At 42.3% G+C, this 23,233-nt stretch overlaps 1 protein-coding gene across 2 annotated transcripts in view; it reads left to right on the forward strand.

Annotated features, from left to right (window-relative positions):
• The window catches only part of LOC109033369 (uncharacterized), a 358,654-nt gene that overhangs the window by 182,334 nt on the left and 153,087 nt on the right, over positions 1-23,233 (forward strand). For both annotated transcript variants that reach the window (XM_072305106.1, XM_072305107.1), the window contains exons 15-18: positions 2,888-3,084; positions 7,283-7,611; positions 12,772-12,959; positions 22,956-23,064. In XM_072305106.1, coding sequence (XP_072161207.1) covers positions 2,888-3,084; positions 7,283-7,611; positions 12,772-12,959; positions 22,956-23,064 — 823 coding nt within the window. The remainder of the gene's footprint in view (positions 1-2,887; positions 3,085-7,282; positions 7,612-12,771; positions 12,960-22,955; positions 23,065-23,233) is intronic.

Below are 23,233 nucleotides of genomic sequence, written 5' to 3' on the forward strand. Positions count from 1 at the left end.
TGGCCAAATTAATAATGATAATTCTTTCATTTTAAATCAATTGAGGTTTAAAGTTTTGTCACGGGCAATATCGGGCGTAACGTACGTGAGGTAACTTGTAACACACCGGTTCACAGGTTGACATGCCTCGTTTGCCGGAGCAGTTGACTCGAGTTAGGTTCCAACCTAAGAATACAACTATATCAACTTTGGTGTGTTGCACAGTATCACCCACAATTGAAGGCGTTTTATATCGGTCCGATCGTGACTTACTGCGGAGAGTAGGATCTTGCTGAGTTGACTTGGAGTTGAACTACATACGCCAAACACCCCCCACCCCACTAGCCTTCCCCAGCCCCCAGCCCTCCCTCCCCTCCCCTCCCAGCCCCCTCCCCTCCCAGCCCCCTCCCCCTCCAGCCCCCCTCCCCTCCCCCACCCTCAGAATCCCTAAAACATCGATGGCTAACGAACAATATCGCCTATCTGTATACAACGATTTTGCAGAACGGCGAGGAAACATCGTCATTTTTGTAGTTTTAAAGTTGGATTTGCAATTTTTCATACATTGCAGCGTCATTGAGTGCTCCCCTACAGAATTTGAAATAAAACTGAAATCATCAGCTCTTATACTTTATACTGTAGAATGGAACAAAGTTGCTATCTCATTTTTGCCAAATTTTCAGTTAGGTGGTGTTGTTCGTTAGCCCTCGATACATTGTTGCGCAGTATGTGCTCATCGCTCGTGATTTTCGAGTCCTCTTGCAAAAATATGCGAGAGACCCATTCTGCCGTTCTACGGAAAAACGCCGTATGAACCTTCAGGCGTTGCCAAATATCCTTTGATAAAACACGGATTTCCTGGTAAACATATATGAATATTATTCTTCCAATTTTGCATGTAATTTTGCTTGCGATTTCACCTAACGTTCCTGAAAATTTCAAGGGAGAATATTCATAACTTTGCCTCAAAAATAAACATTTTATCGAAGGAAATTTTGCAAATCTCGAATGTTCATACGGCGCACAGTTGATCGAGTGAATAGGAGAGGTCGGACAAAATATAGCAACTTTAAACGCTTTAAACTCAGTTTATACAAAACTTTGAGGTTCTTAAAATGGTTCCATTGGTTTCCTCGTGGTATTCTCTGCCAAAACACCCCTTGAAATTTAAAATGTGACCAAACAAACATCAAAATTCGCAGATTTTGTCAAAAATTTCGTGTCCGACCTCTCTAATTGACTCGATCCACTGTGTGGCGTTCTTCCCTAGCACGGCAGAATTGGAGTCATTTTATACTAAGAGTCAAGACAATGTGAATCCATTTTTGATTAGTTCCCGTATTTTAGGCCTCCTCAGTGTCATAAACGGGAATAAAAATTAAATTTTCTCCGGTTGCAAAGATTACAATCTATAATAGACCGGAGAATAACGGGATCGACAAGGAACAAACCGAATGAGAGAAGGAACGGAGAAAGGAATTTGAGAATGAGCCGATCAAAGATTACAAAAAACTGTAAATTTGTGTTATCTTTATTCCCGTTTGTGACTCCATGAGGGAATGTTGTCTTGACTCTTAGTATAAAGGGACTCAAGGCAGAATTGACTTTTGCCCCGCACGTTCATGTTGGTTGGATAGGTCACGCGGGGTCCCCAAGACATTCCGTCTTCGACAACTTACCTCCGCTCGACTGGGAGCGATCGCTCTACACCGGGAATGTCAGCAGGGATTCCTTCGTAAATTGTTTACACAGACGGAGAATTAAGAGACGGGGGGACTGGCGGGCCGGAGGGGGGCGACGAGGGAGATTGAAATCAATTACCGTTATATCCGAGCGTTTCAGCGCAGCATCCCCGAGCGCGGTGCACCGGATTAATTGAAGTCCGATCGTTTTCGAGTGACTTTCGAGAGGGACCGGGATATCCGCGACCGTTCGTGTGATGACGACACAGGGTGTAGTCGTAGAGGGTCAAGGGAGAAGGATGTGGAATATCCGGAATGTTTCGTCATGTGCCGAAACGAAAATTGAATCAGTGAGTTCGAAAACACACCAACTCGGGGAAAACAACTAGTTATACGTGTATTGCATTTATAATCAGATAGCTAGTAGCATTAATTAGTAAAAAAAAAAAATTAAATACTGAATCTTGGAACAATAAAGTATTTACTCTGATTTTATCCTATCTCAAAAATGCTGAAATCTGAAGCGTTTCAGAACCATCGGGTTCAATCATCATCGTCAATATGGGTGGGGAAAAAAGAAGAAAAATAGTAAAATCTCGTAATGGTAATTGAATCAGTGAGTTCAAAAACACACCAACTCGAAAAAAAATTGTTCAGGAAACACCTAAAACTGCTCAGCAGGTGAAGAAGTTAGTTTGAGAAAAACCTTTTTGGTTCCAAAATACGAGTACTTAGAGACTTTGTAAAGCACCAAGTTGAAATCGATACACCATGTCTGATGACAGAGAATTAAGCGCTTAAAAATTTCCGAGTTGGTGTGTTTTCGTTCTCACCGACTTTCAGATACTGATTTTTCATAGTCTGCCCAGAAAAATGTATATTTTTTGACCTGAACAACGCTTGAATATTTATATAACTCGTTGGTACAAGGTAAACTGAACCGAAAAAAGAAAACCCCAAGATCGGATGGTCACCTGTTTCCCTTGAAGTGGCCAAAACTTGGTATTTCCAATGAAATACTTCGATTTTTCTCTTTTCCCGTCGCTGTTTCGAGCACTTCCGATTGCAATTTCGAAATTTCCTTTTGCGTGCAGATGCTTTTATCCATAAGTGTCACTAAACCGTAAAAAAGCGAAAATTGAAAAACCCAAGTTGGTGTGTTTTCGAACTCACTGATTCAAATGAGGTTAGTTTAAATGTGACCCTATTTTGGTGCCTGATTGCAGACAAATCGTTCACGTTCGAATTGAAGGTGGAGCGTGGGTTCACGTTGCTGCTCCAGATGTCCAACAACCCGGAGGCGCTGGGGTTCATCCTCCGCGGGCTGCTCAGCTACATGTCCACCATCCTCAGGCTCCTCCAGAGGCAGAACGGCGCCGAACTCCACCGCTTCATGGCGGCTCTCGTCCATAACTTGCTCAAGGTAAGCCACACCGCAGTTGCCAGATAGTGCTGAAAATTTGCACTATCCCTCATTTAAATATGAGTAAAATATCTATATTTAATGGACCACTAGGCAAGGTACAAATTTCAGCATTCTGATACATGTTTCTGAATCAAAATTTCACGTAAAACGCGATGCGCACACCAAAAATTACCGAAATCAACTCCTCACAAAGATATTTAATGATTCCTTATGCGTGAATTCAAACCACCCGCTCATAAAAACTCAATGCTCTACGTGATTCTCATCGCGCGCTAAACGTTATCATGACAGTCACTGCGATATAAAAATCTGGCAACCTCAGTCTTGACGCTTTGGCTCAGCTATAGCAAATTGCTAATAGTTTGAAAACACATGGTGGGAAATGAACTTTGTCCGATCGAGAAGCTCGCTGAAACCGTTGTAGTGCGCGATTTGACTCACGTAGAGCTTTGAGTATCTTGTGAGCGGGCAGTTCAAATTCCTCGTAACCAATGTGAGATAAAAACGTTAATATCTTCGTTAGGAATTGGTTTCAGTAATTTTGTTGTGTGAAGCGTGTTTTACGTGAAATTCTGGCTAAGAAACATGTATCAGATTGCTTAAATTCGTACCTTGTCTAGTGGTCCATTGCACAATCTGGCAACTTTGAATCACAGTCAAAACAGCACGGAGGAAAAGAACCTCGGCGCTCTGAACTTGTAAGTTCAGCAAGTGCATATGCTTGTAAGCATCTCCTAGAATCCCCTCAAATGAAATCAGTCTGCACTAGGGATGACCTAATTTTAGTAAATGACGTTGCAACTAATGTTGCTAATTATTGGAGCTCTCAGATCTAATTTTTATCTAATATTTTGACATATTTTATTACTAGTATGTTGTAAGTCTGTTACTCCGGACACGGGAGAAGAAGAAGCATGTGCTTTGGGGCCGATCATGAAATACGTAACGCTTAGGGAGGGGGCAGAAATAAAAACAGGGAAATGTCAGGAACCTTATAGAAGTCAGGGAAAACCTGGAAATGTACGGAAATACAACGAAAATGTCAGAGAAAAATCGTTAAGTAATTTTTAATTGCTTTCTCGAATGGGTTTGACATTTCGAAGAATAAATTTTGCCTGAAAACTATTTCTGATCATGTCTTTTTATCAATCTGACATTTGTTCAATTGTCAGGGAACTCCTCCAAAATGTGTCTGGGAAATGCCACGGAATGTAACTGTCTAAATTCTGTGGCAACTCTGAAAGAATCGTTGCTCTCACAATGCTTTCAATTGTGGGCTCCAGGTCCTATGTCCTCTTTTAGTCGGTGTTACGATGTTGCTTTTGTGGTAAAATATTTTGATCCCTGTAACAGTGCCGTTAGGGTCAGCATTCCTTTATAATTTTTATAACAAATGTAACATTAAAACTACAAGCGGAAAAAAAGTTAGGGCCCAGAATCTACCATGAGGGCTGTAAGAGTGACTCCTTCTTTTTTCTCTATAACGGGTGTTTAAGCCTGCGTTGCAGAAAGTCGCTAAATTTTCAACATTGCGCGGGGTCGAACAAATTCATGGACCATGAGTTCATGAAGATATTCTCGCCACTCGAGAGAAAGGTGAATGGAGGAGGTGAATGGAGAGATAGAGCGAAATAGAAGCTCTTAAGCTGACCATTCTGGACGTGACAGCTGGCTTCCTAGATTCTCCAAGATGCCAAACAGTGTCGCAGATCGCTCCAAGAAAATCTCCTATTTTTCTCGAAAAACTCTGTAGGGTGCGGGAAAATATTGACGAATTGGCGGCAATCGGCTCTTCAGAGAGCTCCGTGCAAGAAATTGGGTGCGGAAATGCAGAAGGAGGTATTACTGTCAAGAAAACGCACCATCCAACCGCGTTCGAACGCAGGTCAGCCTGGGAAAATTTACGAGGGGTACAAAAACGAGGGTTTTTTTCTCAACTATTCAATTTCCGTTGTAAATTGAATCAAACGCTCCAGGATTGACAGGAATCTTTCCAAAATTAAATTTCTTATAGACCGTTTCGCATCTTTGTTCATAGCGCGCTTTTAAAAGCATGAATTATTGATGAAATTTTTCCCTACGGCTGTTATTAACGACTCGGAAATCCATTTCTGTTTGAAATTTGTGAAGGAAAAAATTATGGGTCCAATAAAGTCTGTTGCCCACACCCTCTTTTATTAAAAGATTTCCTTAGATGATCTCTCAATGATTTTACTTCCTGAAATGTATTCTACTCAGTCGATTTATTTCCTGGCTTCTGCGTCAATCTCATGCTTCATTTCCTCTGCTTAATTTTGTTCAAACTCGTCGCTTTTTCAACGGTAGCTCGTGAAATTGAAGTTGAAATTATATTTAACACAGGAATCAAAGGTTCTGCTTTTCCTCCCTCCTGTCCAATATATTATTATTCTTTCTAGTCTCCCATAAACTTTTGAACATTCATCCTCGTATCTAAACGGATTAAACCAAAAGTATCCTTACTGCAAAAAATAATAAGGTCTGCGAAAACAGCAGCTTTCCACGTGACGCCCTTCGAAAACCGCACAATTTTATACGCAATTTAATCTAAAATATCTGAAAATTTCAAGGAAACTTATGCACGAATGTGTCTCAAAAATACATGTTTTATGAAGGGAAATTTGGTAACTCTCGAAACTTCATACGGCGCACAATGGAACGAGTCAATCGGAGAAGTCGGACACAATTTGGAAACTTTAAAGGATCGTAACTCTATTATTACAAAACGAGGAGGTCTTAAAAATGGCCCTATTGGTTTTTTCGTAAAATTTACTTTTGACAGCGCCCTTCAAATTTTAAAAGTTCACGAAATCAGGGCCGGAATTTACCTACTTGCCGCCTGTGGGCCGCCTGTATTTTGCCGCCCCCTATTCTCATTCGTTTTGAAACATCAATAAAAACCATCAAGTGAACGTGCAGCGGGGAGGGGTGCATAAGACGCGTTTACTCGTGTTGGAAACATTTTTTGCCAAGCCCTGTCAACATTACCAGCAAAAGTTCACGGAACTTTGCGCGAAAGTTAAGTTCCGTGAACCCCTCTCTATGTGAACAAGGCCTTCCATATATGAGAAATGAACGAAAAAATTATGAAAGAACAAACTGACCGCATTGTGTTTGACGCAATGCGTAAAGCATTCCTGCGGTCAAATAGGCGCTGTGCGTTTCATACCGATCGCTTCTGAACGCACTGTGTTTGACGCAATGCGTGAAGTATTCATGCAATCTTGTAGGCGCTATGTGCTTCACGCCGACCGCTGCTGACCGCACTGTGTTTGACGCTATGCGTGAAGTATTCACGAAGTCTTGTAGGCGCTATGCGTTTCATGCCGCGCCGCTCCGTTCCAGGTTAAATTGTGTGTTTGGTTTCTCTCTTTACTCGGAAGGTGTTGTCTCTTGTATCACCGAAAGACGACAAAATTAGAAATTACTTTACTTTTACCCTCGGGAAATGAGAGATTCTGTCGCCTTTTCTCGTTTGTTATTTATTCTCTGAATCCGATTTTTTTCTCTCTTTTTTTGATACCTACATTAAAAAAAGTTCAAAATTTGCCGCCCCCTAAATTCGCCGCCATGAGCCGCGGCCCACGAGACCATCCCCTTAATCCGGCCCTGCACGAAATAAGCATCTACATTTGTGATTTCAGTAAAAATTTCGTGTCCGACCTCTCTAATTGACTCGATCCACTGTGCGGCGTTCTTCCTTAGTACGGGAGCATTGCACTAAAAAAAAAACCTCTGTGTATTTACTAAGAAAAGGGTAAAATTACTAAGAATTCAGGGTTCTATTTGATCCCAGTTTTTTCTTGGTAAAATTACCATTTATGGAATTGGTAATTTTACCGGGAAATCTCGGTAAAATTATTGACTTTCTCGGTAATTTTACATGATCCCGGTAAAAACGCCAATATTTTTTATCGACTGCGGTAGAAATACCGAGATAAAATGGCAAAGTTACCGGGAATTGATTACCTATAAAAGTGGTATTCTTACCTGGAAAAAACAGTAAAAATGCCGGTTTTCAGGTAAGCTTACCAGTCTGTCTTGGTTAAATTGCCAATAATTGGTAAAAAAAGAGAGATGGTAAAGGTACCGACGGACCTCGGTAAAAACGCCGAGAATTTTTTTTCAGTGTGGTGATTATAAATTTAGTTTGACATTGTTATTCTGGATGTTACAGACGGCGGTGGCGATGCAAGATCTGCCGGAGGAGCCGCGGGCGCCCGAGCTGAGCCTGGACGTCGGCGAGGCGACCTCCTCCGGGCCGCGGACGGCGGAGGCGGAGGAGGCGGAAGAGGCGGAGGGCTCGCGGGGCTGGAGGCGGAAGGAGCTGGCGGCGGCGTTGTGCCTCGTGCTCCGCGTGTGCTTGTCGCTCATCCAGGGGGCCCACGACCTCCAGTACACGGCCATGATCACCATCAACAAGGTCCTCGACGTCTGCATCGTCCACTCCCTCACCCACGTCAAGGTCCGCACCGCTTCGGCCCTTCTCCACCCCTGCCTAGAGACGTGAGTATATTTGCATATCTTCATCTTCTTCTTCCTCCCCTGCATCTTATTCTGGTCCGCCTCCTTCATCTTCTCGTTCTTGTACTCCTCCCCCTCGGCTATGGAATTGCTCTTTCCTGAGTTAAAGAAATCTCTGAGAGGCACACGGTTTGATTCCATAGCCTTGATCAAAACCGCTGTTTAAAAATTCTTCAAAATCCTCCGTCAAGAAGACTTCGAAAAGACGATCCTCGTGAAGTGGGCAGAACGGCTGAAGCTTTGCGTTCAAATAGGTGAAAAATACTTCGAGAAACATCCGAATGTTGAGTCAGCCGTGTCATCCGATGAAAAAACTTAAAGTTCGTCAATTTTCGTAAGATTTTGTAAGTTTTTTCACTAAAAACACTCAATTAAACTTTTTTTTCTTGATAAACATATTTGTAGCTAAAAATCCTGGAGGCGGTCACGCTACTACATGTCATTTTCAAAACCTTGTATCTCTGTCATTTTTTAAGCCAGAGAATTGTTCTTGGTCTTGTTTTAGTGGTAATTACGTCTTCTTTAAGCACACCCAAACCGCAAATCGAAAGCGGCTTTCATTCGCTCACGACCCGGAAATGTGAAAAACTTTTTGAACACCCTATGTATGTACCGAAAAATAGATAGGTAACAAAATAACCACCATAACCTTACTCACCCTCAAAACTCGTGATAGGTCAAAGGAAACTTGGCGACGTCCAAAGGCCCATACGGCGTTATTCCTTATCACGGCAGTATAAGGGTTGCTTCGTGATACCGGAAGATCCTTGCTCTATTTGCCAACAAGGAGTCAGCGGGCGCCTCCACTCGAAAATCCATTACGGGGGTCAAACTACCCCGATAACTGGAGCTCCCTCCCGCGAGCCGCCCGCTTGGCGGGGACTGGAAGTTTTGACAGGAACATGAGAATTAGGGGGCGCCCGGATATCGCTTCCGCTGTTTTAAACGCTTTGAGCTCAGGTGCTAATTCGCCTCGTCATCCGACCGCCAGCCCCCCTCCCCCCCGGCCCCCCTCCGGCCGCCCCTCGCCCCGGTGATTTCCCGCCCAGGGTCACGGGGTTCATTATCCCGAGTTTATCGGTCCTTTGTTTGAGATTAATCTATAGCGGGAGTGAACAAACATCGAAGTATCAAAAAATATTGATAAAATACCGTTTGCATTTTTAGTTTTTAGAATAAATAGATCGGAGGGTATGGATTTGATCGATATAAATGGATCGAAAAACAGGGGCGGATCCAGGGGGGCGATGGCGGGATCGCTCCCCCCCCCCCCCCCCTATGGAAAAGGATCGATAAACAGGGTGTTCGCAACGAATATCTTAATAATCGATTCTTTATCATAGCTTCAAATGAAGAAACATCGATAATCGATCATTCGCGCTTCGCCATTGCATTGCATTCTCTTCGAAACGAGACGTTATTCGGAGCGCGTACTTCCAGTCAGCATAACTCGCCGCCGTTAACGGTAGGCAATCCGCAACACAGGCTCTCACACGAGAGGAATCGGCTCGACGAAACAAATAGAAATGAAACACCTGTAGATTTGTAAACTCGGAGCGGGAGCGCTCAAATTGCGACTTTAAGATACGCGGTACTTGCGCGAGATTACCCGCCCGATTTCGCTTACGACAAATTGATATTAAATTCTCTCGCACATTTATACAACTTGTAAACAGATTTGCGAAAGCGCTTGACGAAAGCTCTCAGACCATTTGCGGCTTCCGTATCAAGTTTACATTTTAAGTTCGCATACTACCGTCCGCGCTTGTCGGATCTCACCAGTTTGCCTTGTTGCGGTTCTTCTAATTTGATGCGTTTCCGCCACGAGGATTACAATTAGTAAGAGAGGGAAAATTGCATTATTCCACGCTATAAACATTTTCACTTTTACCGAAAAATGATTTGAACCGCGATACTAATTCGCTGTTAATATTTAGTGTTTATGAAGGCAACTCCCGAACAATTGCTGACAAATAATTTTAATTCAAAAACTTTAATTTTTCTTAAACTTGATGCTCCTTCCCTCGTAAGACCCGACAAGGCACACCCTGGGAACCCCTCTCCTTCCACGTTGGATGCAACTTACCAGTGGCGAGGAGTGAATAATCGATTATCGATACTTCTCCAGTTGAAGCTATATGGTAAAAAATCGATTATCAAGGCGTTTGTTGCGAACACCCTGCTTATCGGTCCTTTTCCATAGGTTTCAATGGCAGATCAATCGATGTATCGCAAAGGCACGCCTCGCCGCTGTGTCTTACCCATCGCTCGAAGAGTCCTTCAGTGGATGTGCACTGGAAAAAAAAAAAAACATTAGATCTAGAGTCCAGACTCTTAAAAACATCGACAAGAAAAAATATTCTTGATTCAATCAGATTTAAGCTTAAATCAAGAACCAAGCATCTTAATTTGAGCGGATTTCCTTTTGATTTAAGCTTAAATCTGATTGAATCAAGAGTCGTTTTTCTTGACAATGTTTTCAAGAGTCTGGACTCTAGATCCAATGTGTTTTTTTTCCAGTGTGCAAATAATAATTTTAAGGGGAAAGAAAGGATGAAGCGGACCAACGGAGTAGCCAGAAGTTATTTATAAGGAAGAAAATCAATGACCAATGATTTCTTATGGAACCCCCCCCCCCCCAAAGAACAATCCTAAAACGTCAAAAATGGCTCTTTAAAAAGAAAATCGGGTGTGAATAGCGCAAAACCGCCATGAGCATTTGTTTAATTCCAGAGGGTGCATATTCCGTTCTAATTTCATTTTTGGCTCTAATTGAGCGGCAGAATCCCTCAAATTTAATAAACGTCCGAAAGCTTCCGTCTCCCATTATTCACCAAACCTCAAAGGGAATTTTTAAAAACGCATCACTGCAAAAGCAGCGTAACGGACGATACGTTGTTTAATTAAACTCCCTTTGTCGATGGATTCTCTCTGGTCGGCGACGTCCGACCGATCAAACTTTGAAACTTGACCCCCCCGCTATTTTAAACTCATCAAAAGCCTCGCGGTGGCGCGAGTTGGGGAAAGTTCGCGAGCGCCACCGCGCATTTTTAAATCGTTACATCTCGATCTTGTCCTTAAGTTTAGGTTTTTTTTTATTATATTTATATTCATTTATTTTTATTTTTTTCACCTCCCCGAGTTTGTGCTTCGACAGGAGCGCGGAATAAAGCCGCAGGAAAGTTGGCGCAGCCCGCAGCTTCGGACTTTTAATGAAGCGAGGAATCCTGTGATTACAGTTCATTTCAAAGTTTTTTTTTCCCCCAAGTTAATATAGTAGAAAGTAAAAAAAATGAAAAGTCGGCGGGAAGTTGGGCGCGATTTGTCAGGTCTCGCCGGAAAACCGGGCTTTTGCCGGAAATTACCGGAGTTTGTGAAGAAATTCGTCAACCGTGTTTGCCCTAATTAAATTCTCCTCATATTTGAGCTTTTTAATAAACAAATGTTGGCTTTCCAGCAGCGGTCAGATGAGCTTCGTATGCGTTTTTTTTTTCTTCTTTTTTTAAATTGCAGAACCTAGGACCCGTGGTCATCTTTCATGCCCACTCTGTAAAAGTATTTGATATTGACTATTATTAATGCGGGAACTAGATAAAATCCGACTGATATTGAGGAAATTTTCTCTATATTCACAGCGTCATAGCTTTCTTTCCAGCTGTATTGTTTGCACGTTGGCAACACTGCTTTTTCTCATTTTGAATCCCTTAAAAATATCGATTTTAGGTGAGGAGAGCTGCCTCATCGAGAATAGATTGTCTCACTTACATTTAAATTGAGGAAAAGCATTGATGCCAAATTTCAAGAATCGCCACTTCTTTCCAGTGATGTTCCTCATACCTTGAAAGTTTAATTCGTCACTATTAGTTCTCTGATCCCTTCAATTTTTATTCCTTGTCGCAGGTCGTTCTAGCGCCTTACTGGGCTACTTCTCATGACTTATGTGGCTATTGACTTGTGATAGTCCCTACATGATATTCGGCATTTTGAGACTTTCCTCGAGGACCCGCAAGACGGACCTTGGGGGGCACGAAGCACCCTTTGGGCAGTGCTGCCATTTTATTTTACCAAAGTTGCGGGGTTCCCAAAATGAAATCCGATTCCCCAAAGTTCCCAGAAAAATTCCGATTTTTCAAAAGCTCCGGAGAAAAAATCCGAAATACGCTCGGATTTACTTTGCGAAGATCGACTTTGATAAAATAATTATCAAATTTGATGAAGAAAAATCGATTAAACAAAAAAAAAACCCCAAATTCTGGGCAAATTTCAAATAAGGCTGTGAATTCCGCAAATTTCGGAGATTCCGGAAAAAGTTCCGAAATTTGGCCAGGGTGTCTACAATTCCGGAATTTCCGGAAAGTTTGGGAAAAGTACCGATTTTTTGAGGGCGATCCGGAAGTACTGAAAAGTTGCGGAAATTCTGCAAGAAGGTCCGGAATTTTCTTCATTTTTGTCGCATATTTGAGCGAGGAATTCAAAATTTTGAAATTTTCCGAATTTCGTCAAATGGAGGTACTGAACTAGTACTGAATTTTTCTGTTGAGAAGGTACTGAATTCCTTTGGAATGTACTGAAAAAGTACTGTAAAAGTACTGATTTTTGGCCAGCCTGTTCTAGTAGACGCCCTCTTGGCATTAATTCTTGGAAATTTCAGCACTGCCTCCGGGGGTTGAGCCACATTATGGTCAGAGGATGTGCCCCTAGTATTTTAATCAGTGTTCGAAACTCACACGCGCCAATGCGCCGAACGCGCCTAAGAAATCAGTCATGGTGCCTAAAAAATGAAGACTCTGCGCCAACGTGGCCCTTAAATATTGCCCCCCCCCCTCCCCCTGCCCCCAACAAAAAATCCTAATTTTTCTGTTTAGTGATTTTTCGAAATTTCTCCCAAGTTACAGCTACTTGTCCTGTGAATAAAACATCTTGCATCTAGCTTTTCACTGAATGCGCCGTGACATTTAGGTTAAAAGTCACTTTGGCCCCTAAAAAATCCTCAATGGCCCCCAAAAATCGAGCTTGATGAGCCACATGGCTCCTGAAACTCAGAGATGAGTTTCGAAAACTGATATTAATGTCTTTTTAAGAGGTACGATCTTAAAGCCAAAAGAGAAAGAAAGAGAATTGAATGTAATCGATTTGTTGCAGAACGAAACAAGCGACATCGCAGGACCTGCCGCGGAACAACAAGAACCACTTCACGTGCCTGAGCACGAAGGCTGTGAAAACCGGGGCCAAACGGCTCGGTTCCGTCTGGAAGTACGCCGCTGGGGAACACCACGGCACTCAGCATCCCTCGGGGGCCCCCTCCGAGGATCGAGAGGAAAGCGTCATCGGTGAGTTGGATACATTTTGAACCAGTTTACTCGAAGCATTAGCTATGTTTCCACCATCCAAATGGGACCCCTGGTAAAAATTGGCGATAAAAGCTGCGTTTCAAAATACCATAGGAATTCTTATAGCCGGCTAAAAAAGGCTACAGAAAATCATATAGCTGGCCGTAGAATGCGGAGAAAATCATACGGCCGGGCTATACAAAGCGATAAAAAATTACGCAGCTGGGCTATAGCTCCTATCGCCGGGCTTTACACTTTATCGCCTGGCTGTTGCTTTTTTGCCATCGATTATAAGAGGCTATAAGAAATTGTGTAGAAATTCGTGTGCTTTGGAAATCATTAAGTTTGATACGGAACCACCTTAATATTTACAAAACACACGTTATATTTTCCTTTAATACATATTTTTTTCATCAATTAAAACGAGAATAATCCAAACAGGACGTGCAAACATTTCAAAATCACGAGTTAAATAACGCTAACTCCGCCAGATTAAATATTAGAGCCTAACACAAAACGGAGCGACGACGCGTTGGCGCCTACAAACCTAACAGGGATACTTCACGCATTGCGCAACGCGTGAAGTATCCCTGTTAGGTTTTTAGGCGCCAATGCGCGTTTCGCGCTGGCTGCCTGCCTGCCGCGCCGCAGCGTGCCACGGCGCTTGAAGCAACTATTTCACACCAGAGGTATTGCACAGTGTCATACGAAACTGAAGACGCTCTAATATATTAGGAATGGCAGGCATCCATCAAAGTACGGAGCTTTCCTCGCAAAATAAATCAAGATACTACGGCCCAAAAAGAGAGCAGTGGTCCAAAAACTTACTAACAATAAGTCCTAGCACACAGCTAGTACACAGTAAAATTTGCACTTTTAGCCAAAATTTGCAATTTCATAACCGACCTTTCCCAAAAGCTCGTTCCGCCGTGCCGTGCGCGGCATCTAAACTTTATCCAATCGAAGTCGGCTCTCGCCTGCCGCAAAGTGCGAAAGCTCTTTAAGTGGTCTTTTGCGCTGTTGCCACATCTCCCGAGCCACGGAGGAGAGCATGTGTAAACGCTCGAATTTTCTGAATCGAGTTTCTTTCTTTTTTGACTAATCTAATTTCAATTAACTTTCGGCCCAGCTGAAATAAGAAAATTTGTCATGCGTACATTTTGTTATTTGCCACCAAAAGGTTTAAATATAGAATAAAATAACATCAAATCGAATAAGAGATAGCACAAAAGAAAACGGTAAAATTACAAGAGGTAAGTTATAACTAGATAACTACACTATACACTGATTTGACTGTCTATACACTCTCGGAAACAATTCGGCTTATAGCAATCCTTGGCGCAGTGTGACTCTCAATCGGCACTGTCCCATATCGACCCAAAACCCTTAATTTTATAAAAATAAACCCTCGTAGATTGAATTTTGTAACGTTTTAGCATAAAATGTCTGCATTATTTGAAACTTAAAAATTGACGAATAATACCTCTTCTAGCGTCATTTTGTTTTTAGTACATGGACTATATATTTCCGCGGTGTTGCGTATTAGTGAATGGACTTAATGTTCAGGCAGGAGCGTGAAAAAACATCTCAGTGAATGTTTTGAAGAATATTTTTTCTCTCTCTCCTTTTTCCCTTCTTTTCCCCTTTTCCCCTTTTTTCACTGATCTTTTTTGGCTTGTGAGGGGGGGGGGGAGCATGCCGCTGTGCTCCCCCTGGATCCGCTACAGTATTAGCCAACCCATGTCCCAAATTCATCACTGTTCGCTCCAAGACCTTCCAGTCCGCTGTTCATGAATCATACTTCGCTTGATGTTAATCCTTCTTTTTTCTCTGTGAAGATCCTGTCCTGCCTTGGAAAATGTGCCTAATTTGTGAAATACGGGAGTTATGAGAAAGCTCTAACTGAGAAAGAATTGGCATCCTTATCGTTAAGTTAGTTCGGAGATCAAAGCTTGTTTTTACCTACTGTTGAATGATGAATTTCCGGTGAGCTTTTTGTTGAGCAAGTTTTTGCATATAAGGAAGTTTAGAGTCCCTTTATACTGAGAGTCAAGACAATTCGGCTCATGGATGTCACAAACGGGAATAAAGATTACAGAAATTGAACGTTTTTCGTAATCTTTGATCGGCCCATTCTCAAATGCCTTCCTCCGTTCCTCCTCTAATTCCGTTTGTTCCTTGCTGAACCCGTAATTCCCTGGTCCATTCCAGATTATAATCTTTGCAATTGGTGAAAATGTAATCTTTATTCCCGTTTGTGACACTGTGGAGGCCTAAAATACGGGAACCAATCAGAAATGGATTCAAATTGTCTTGACTCTCGGTATAAAGGGACTCTAAGGAAGTTTTGCCAAACTAAAAAGAACAATTTAAAAAGCGGGTTCTAAGGCTAATTTTCACATAAATACCATCAAAACGTTTCGGTTGAAGACTCAGCTTTACTCAGTTAGATAAAAACAGTAAACAATTTTAAAAATCTAAAAACTTTTACTTGCCTTTACCTTTGAGACAAAAAAAATTGTTATGCTGTTGTTGTTTGCCAAACTGATTGCTCAACACTTTGGTCATCAACCATAGTGACGCGAATCTGAGATTTGGGTTCTAAGCGAAACTCTTACTCCTCAAAGAGGATAGGAGTATGTAGAAGTGCAAGATCTCTAAAGTATATTGTACTTGGGCTCCTCGTGAATTAAACTTTTTTGGGAGCCGAATTGGCACCCTCGATCTGAGCTTTCATGTTAGCGTCTGGAGAACCCGCTTCATTTCTCGTGTTTTTATCGGGCCTCTAATGAAAGTTGAACGGCGCTAACGTCTCCCACCGCCGCAGATTATATTTTTCCCGCCGAAATTTTGCGCGCTCCGTTTCACCCTGTCAGGTTTGCTCCGGTAAAATCGGTTCTTAGCGGACGTTTTAGAGCCTCGTGCAAGTACGGTGTGAAATCGGTGGTGCTGCAGCAGAGGGAAGTATATATAAACGTAAGATCAATCATGAATGTTGGTATAATGCATTTTGGCGCTTTTCGGTTGAAAAAGCTGGAAAAAGAGTGAAAGAATGGACGTATGTGGAATTTTAAAGCGCATTCAAAAAGTATGCACAGCTCTTACGATGACGTTTTAAGTGCTTTAAATGACAAACTAACAGACTGTAGAAGATTTAAATTTTATAAATATCACCGCCTTTACTTGCATTATATTTCGAACCAACCGGATAGTTGAGTCTCAACACTGGAGTACATTTATAGAAAGAGTAAGGACTTGTCGAAATCTGGAGCTCTTAAGACTCAAAAGGCCAGCCAACCCTCTAACACAAAAAATGTTACTGCCAATCTTCAGATTCCAATATAAACATGATTTAATCTATGCAAAAATTAAGTCAAATATATGCTCTACAAACGACGGGTCGTAAAAATTGTTATAATAAATCAATCTGAATAATTTGCATTCATGGGTTGCCTGCATTTTTGGGCCCTCAAAGCTCCGTGGCCTGTAGCCTCAAAATTACCGACATGTCCGTTTTCTCCCTAAATAGGTACTCTACTCAAGACTAGAGATATATTTATAAGGCCCCGCACTGCAATCTTTCTCACGGTGTAAAATTTGTTTTCGGAAGTCACCGCTCAGATATTCATGATGATGACTGATGCCTCGAGAGTTGAGTAATTGCTATTCTAAACCTAACATTCAAAAACTTGCCTACCGAAGGGCTCATCTCGACATCGTCAAGCATTATTAGGTATGCGTTTTATAATGTTTTGTTCAACAAGTCGCCCATCAATTATCAATAAGCGGGGCAAAAAAACAAAAAAGTTGACTTCCAAACTTAACTTTTGCCTCACCCACCTCTATTGTCTCTATAAAATAAATTTTCTCTGATATTATTGTCTTAACTCGCGTAATATTTTGAAGCAATTGCAACATCAAATCCGAAATTTCGTATTTCCGAGAACTTATCAATTTTCAAGGGCACAAGTAAACAGATTGTCTCTGATATTAGCATCTTGACTCACGTTATTTTTCGAAGTATAACCGGACCATCAAATCCGAAAAGGGAACCGAATTTTGTGTTTCCGGGAACTGATCAATTTTTCGTGGTACAAGAAAATAAAGTGTCTATGATTTTAGCGTCTTAACTCACATTATTTTTTGAAGCAACCGGACCATCAGATCTGAAAAGAGAACCGAATTTTGAGTTTCCGGGAATGGATCCATTTTTATGGCACGTGACGACCTACTTGGAGAGGAGAGCATTATTAGGTGCAATTGATTTATTGTTCAACAAGTGGCTCACCAATCATCAACAGGCGGAAAAACAACAAAAAATGTTGACTTCCATACTTAACTTTTGCCTCGCCCCCTTCGATCGTCTCATTAAAATGAATGGAGAAGTTGCATGTGTGAGGAATTTGCGATTTGACTTTTGATTCTTATGTAAAAGTTCGCGAGAAACACGATGTGGCCACTGGTTTTCTCAGAAATCAACTCCCAAGCTCAAAAACAGCTCTCAAGTTGAGGCTAAAATGGAGGGGATATCCCACGCTATCCTGAGAGTCCACCTCTACATCAAAACAAACTCTCTCCATGCAAAGATAGGGAGCAAATACATTGACAGGGCTGCCACTTTATTTGAGATTTTGGGGACCCCAAAACTGAAAACACGGCATCACTGCTAATGTATTTGCTCCCTGTATTTGCATGGAGAGTTTGTTTTGATGTAGAGGTGAACTCTCAGGGTAGCGTGGGATATCCCCTCCATTTTACACAAACTCTCCATGCAAATACAGGGAGCAAATACATTGACAGGGCTGCCACTTTATTTGAGATTTTGGGGACCCCAAAACTGAAAACACGGCATCACTGCTAATGTATTTGCTCCCTGTATTTGCATGGAGAGTTTGTTTTGATGTAGAGGTGAACTCTCAGGGTAGCGTGGGATATCCCCTCCATTTTGGCCTCAACTTGAGAGCTTTTTTTTAGCTTGGGAGTTGATTTCAGAGAAAACCAGTGGAACCATTGTGTTTCTCGCGAAATTTTACATAAGAATCATCAGTCAAATCGCAAATCTCTCACACATGCAACATCTCCATTGTCGCCGATATTAGCGTCTTAACTCGGTACTTTTTTGAAGGAACCACACCAAAAAATCCGAAAGGAGAACCGAATTTTGTGTTTCCGGGAACTGATCAAGTTTTCAGGGTAGAGCACATGATGTTTTAACTGTCTCCGATATCATCGTCTTAACTCAAAGTACTTTTTTGAAGCAACCAGACCACCAAATCCGAAAGGAGAACCGAATTTTGTGTTTCCGGGAACTGATCAAGTTTTCAGGGTAGAGCACATGATGTTTTAACTGTCTCCGATATCATCGTCTTAACTCAAAGTACTTTTTTGAAGCAACCAGACCACCAAATCCGAAAGGAGAACCGAATTTTGTGTTTCCGGGAACTGATCAAGTTTTCAGGGTAGAGCACATGATGTTTTAACTGTCTCCGATATCATCGTCTTAACTCGAAGTACTTTTTTGAAGCAACCAGACCACCAAATCCGAAAGGAGAACCGAATTTTGTGTTTGCGGGACCTGATCAATTTTTCAGGGCGCAAGGCGACCTATTTCGAGAGCGCGGTGGCGGGGAAATCCTCCTCGGGACTCGGGGCGGCGATGAGCCGAAAACTCATCAGGCGGAAAATGTCGGCGTCGTCGCGGATATGAGCACTTGTTTCCGGCTCATGAGCGCCTCTCGCTTTCATTGTAATACCGGGCTCCGACACCGGCGCCCATAAAAAATTGAAGGCCCGCGCCGCGACGCCGAGGAAGCGTCCTATACGACAGCTTACACTCAGCGTTGCCAGTCTTACACATACCATCTCTTTTATGCATTGCATTCAGCTAGACTGCCGTGCTAAGGAAGAACGCCGTACGAACATTCGAGGGTTGCCAAATTTCCTTCCATAAAACGTTCATTTTTTAGGAAAGTAATGCATTTTTTCTTCTAGTTTTTTAGGACATTTAGGTAAAATTGCGAACAAAATTATCTAAAAAATTGGGAGGAAAATATTCATAAGTTTACCAGGAAATTTGCCTTTTATCAAAGGAAAGAGCCATGCACAAAGTGGCCCATTTTTGGGCCCTCGAAATTGGGGTCGAAGTGAGGTTTTTTTTCATCCTTAGGGTGACCCTTTACACATACTAAAATTTCAGATTGAGTATACGCACCGTTTTCGAGTTATGGGGGGGCAAAGTCCCCGATTTTCACCCATTTTTGCAGGTGTTTTAATGTCGAACTCCGGCTGTTACGAGGTACCAGATCTAGATATTGAAGCGCGGTTTGCGGTGATTTGTTCTGCTATTCCTATAGTATTTTTCCACATCTTTCACAAAGCCCCAAATGGTTTTTCGGGGGACGGGGAGGGGGGCTTTATTCATACTATCATGACAGTTAGCGCATCTTACTGACTTTGCTTTGTTCTCTTCTCTCCACGCCGCGGTCACGATGGTATTTTCTGTTGGGGATTTTTCTTCTTCTTCACATTTTACCATTTTTCATGTCCTCCCCCTCTTTTCCCTTTTTTACTCCCTCCCCCGCAATCCAAACACTTCCTCTCAAGTGCCTCTTCCTGTAAGGCAGATATGACGGGGTCATAAATGGGGGATTCTTTTCCTTTCATTACGATTGATAAACTTTGACCCAACTTAATTCTCCCTTACAGGGCCCTCCTTACCCCTGTATTATCCCCCCCTGCCCGCTCCACTTTACTTGAAGTATTTTGCTCCCTCCGCAGCAGAAATGACGATTTTTCCTGTGAAGAATTGTTTCTTATTCATATTTTTCACGTTTCTCTTTCCACTTCTATGTTTGATTTATTCTTTCCTAGGTGCATTCTCTTCCACTTTCTCTTCGCATGACCATATTACTCCCACAAAAAAGTAGTAAAAAGTAGAAGAAAAGTGAAAAGTAAAGAGAACAAGGCAAAAGAGGGACAAACAAGAGGGGAAGGGGAAGAGGAAGAGGAGGGGGAATAATGGAGAAGAGTAGGAGGGTGGCTCCCATGTATTCAGTATTTCAGTACCTAGACATAAGTAAAACATTATTTGTCAGAAACATCGTCATTTCTGCTGCGGAGGGAGCAATATACTTCGGAGCGGAGCGCGGCGTGGAACGGGCAGGGAGGGAGGGGATAATACAGGGGTAAGGAGGGCCCTGTAAGGGAGAAGTAAGTTGGGTCAAAGTTTATCAATCGTAATGAAAGGAAAAGAATCCCCCATTTATGACCCCGTCATATCTGCCTTACAGGAAGAAGCACTTGAGAGGAAGTGTTTGGATTGCGGGGGAGGGAGTAAAAAAGGGAAAAGAGGGGGAGGACATGAAAAATGTTAAAATGTGAAGAAGAAGAAAAATCCCCAACAGAAAATACCATCGTGACCGCGGCGTGGAGAGAAGAGAACAAAGCAAAGTCAGTAAGATGCGCTAACTGTCATGATAGTATGAATAAAGCCCCCCTCCCCGTCCCCCGAAAAACCATTTGGGGCTTTGTGAAAGATGTGGAAAAATACTATAGGAATAGCAGAACAAATCACCGCAAACCGCGCTTCAATATCTAGATCTGGTACCTCGTAACAGCCGGAGTTCGACATTAAAACACCTGCAAAAATGGGTGAAAATCGGGGACTTTGCCCCCCCATAACTCGAAAACGGTGCGTATACTCAATCTGAAATTTTAGTATGTGTAAAGGGTCACCCTAAGGATGAAAAAAAACCTCACTTCGACCCCAATTTCGAGGGCCCAAAAATGGGCCGTTTTTGGCCCTTTTTGTGCATGGCTCTTTGGGAACGCCTGAAGGTTCATACGGCGTTTTTCCTTAGCACGGCAGTAACGCCCCTTTACACCCAGAGTTAAGACAACTCAATTCTGGTAACACTATAGACACCCCCAAGGAGAGTCCCTTTATACCGAGAGTCAAGACAATGTGAATCCATTTCTGATTGGTTCCCGTATTTTAGGCCTTCACAGTGTCACAAACGGGAATAAAGATTACATTTTGACCAATTGCATAGATTATAATCTGTAATAGACCGAGGAATTACGGGTCCGGCAAGGATCAAACGGAATGAGAGAAGGAACGGAGAAAGGAATTTGAGAATGGGCGGCAAATAATGTGATTTTTTCAAAAGTAGGTACCAAGAAAAATATCCTATTCAAAAAAAAAAAGAAAAAAAAGAAGAAAAAAATACAGACGAGAAAAGACGAAAAAATCTCTCGTTTCCTGAGGGTTAAAGTATAGTAATTTCTAATTTGTTCGTCTTTCGGTGATACAAGAGACATCACCTTTTTCAGTCAAGTTGAGCGAGAAACCAAACACGCAATTTGGCCTGGAGCGGCGCGGCGTAGAGAGCAATGATGACGAGAACTTGAGATGGAAAGGAGAAGCCCTCGGCAAGGCGGTCGGCATGTAACACATATTAGCGCCTACAAGACTCCATGAATACTTCACGCATTGCGTCAAAGGTAGTGCGGTCGGCAGCGGTTCGCGTGAAACTCATAGTGCCTACAAGATTGCATGGATACTTCACGCATTGCGTCAAAAACAGTGCGGTCAGCAGTGGTGGGCGTGAAATGCATAGCGCCTACAAGACTGGAGGAATACTTCACGCATTGCGCCAAACACAGTGTGGTTGGCGCGGTGGCGGAAATTAAAATCATTAAACCACATTCATGTTTATTCTTTCATGATTTTTTCGTTATTTTCTTAAAAATGAAACACAGAGATATTTTTGCGGAACTTAATTTTCGCGCAAAGTTCTGTGAGCTTCTGCTAGTGATGACTGGGCTTTCACAAAAACTGTGCCCATACGAGTATACGCGTCTTATGCACCCCTCCTCCTCCAGCACGTTCACTTGATGGTTTGTATCGATGCTTCAAAACGAATGAGAAGGGGCGGCAAAATGCAGGCGGCCAATGGGCGGCAAGTCGCAAGTATGTAAATCCGGCCCTGAATGCAATCCATATTATCTACGCTTAGAATGAACTAAATGAAGACAAGCTACGACTTTAAACAATCTCATACGTGTTATTCAACCAAAATTTCACGTATAACACGATTCATTTAACGAAAATGTGATTTTGTATGAAATATCTTCCAAAGATTTCTTTAATATCAATGTAAACCAAACGGGGGGACTATTTCAGGAGAGGAAACGTTCGAAGAGAGACAGTTCTAGAAACACTATTTACGTATGAACATTCGAATGCTGCAAAATTCCCCAAATAATCGAACATTACAAAACTATTGTATTCATTACTTTTGAAGAAACGTATGAGTATTTTCTTCGAGATTTTTAGATGCTCCACTGTATTGTGAATAAAAGTTCCTACAAAATTGGTAAAATAAAAAATCCGCAATTTGTTCTGAAAATTCGTATTTTATCGATGAAAAGTCAGCATCGTGTGGGAGCTACTAAAACGGCGTCCCCTCGTATCTCAACATAAATTCGTCCCGCAGCTTACCTGATTAATCAACATATCAGTCATGATCGGGTTATTCAGATCATGCAACTATTCTAACTTCACGGATGCGGGTGAAGTATCCTCCCGGAAATGAAGGCACTTGAAGGCTCCGTTCGTGTTTCGCACTCCGTGCTTGCCTTCAACATCTCCAGACTTTGCTGCCGTGCTAAAGAAAAACGCCGTATGAACCTTCAAGTGCTGCCAAATTGCCTTCGGTAATTCACGAATTTTCGGGAAAATTAGAAAACATATTTCCTGAAATTTTCAGATAATTTTGTTCGCAATTTCACCTAAAGTTCCTGAAAATGTCAAGAGAAAATATCCATAGCTTTCCTTAAAAATAAACATTTCATCGGAGGAAATTTGTCAACTCTCGAATGGTCTTACGGCGTTCTGCATTAACACGGCAGTACGGAGCCTCGTGCTCCTGAAACGTGCGTGAAATTTCACCGCGCTTTTTTTAATCATGCTTTTTATTTCCTCTCCTGTTTCAGACGTTCTGTCAAACGAGCACGCTCTGTCGGTGCTGAACATTCTTCATAATTCGCTGACGCTCTACAAGCGAGTGATCGGCAGCAAACAGCAGTGCACGCCCAGCCAAAGGTGAGTGAGCCTCCTCCCTCCCCCTCACCACTCACCCCCCCCCCCACCACTCCCCCCCCCCCCCCTGGTCGCATCTAATCTGCAATCCTCGATCATCCGATCCATCAAACGTGCAGCCCCGGACGCTGCTCTCCGATGCATACAATTATGATTGATCACGGGAGAAACC

This window comes from Bemisia tabaci, chromosome 10 (assembly GCF_918797505.1).
Source record: "Bemisia tabaci chromosome 10, PGI_BMITA_v3".
NCBI classification, from domain to species: domain Eukaryota; kingdom Metazoa; phylum Arthropoda; class Insecta; order Hemiptera; family Aleyrodidae; genus Bemisia; species Bemisia tabaci.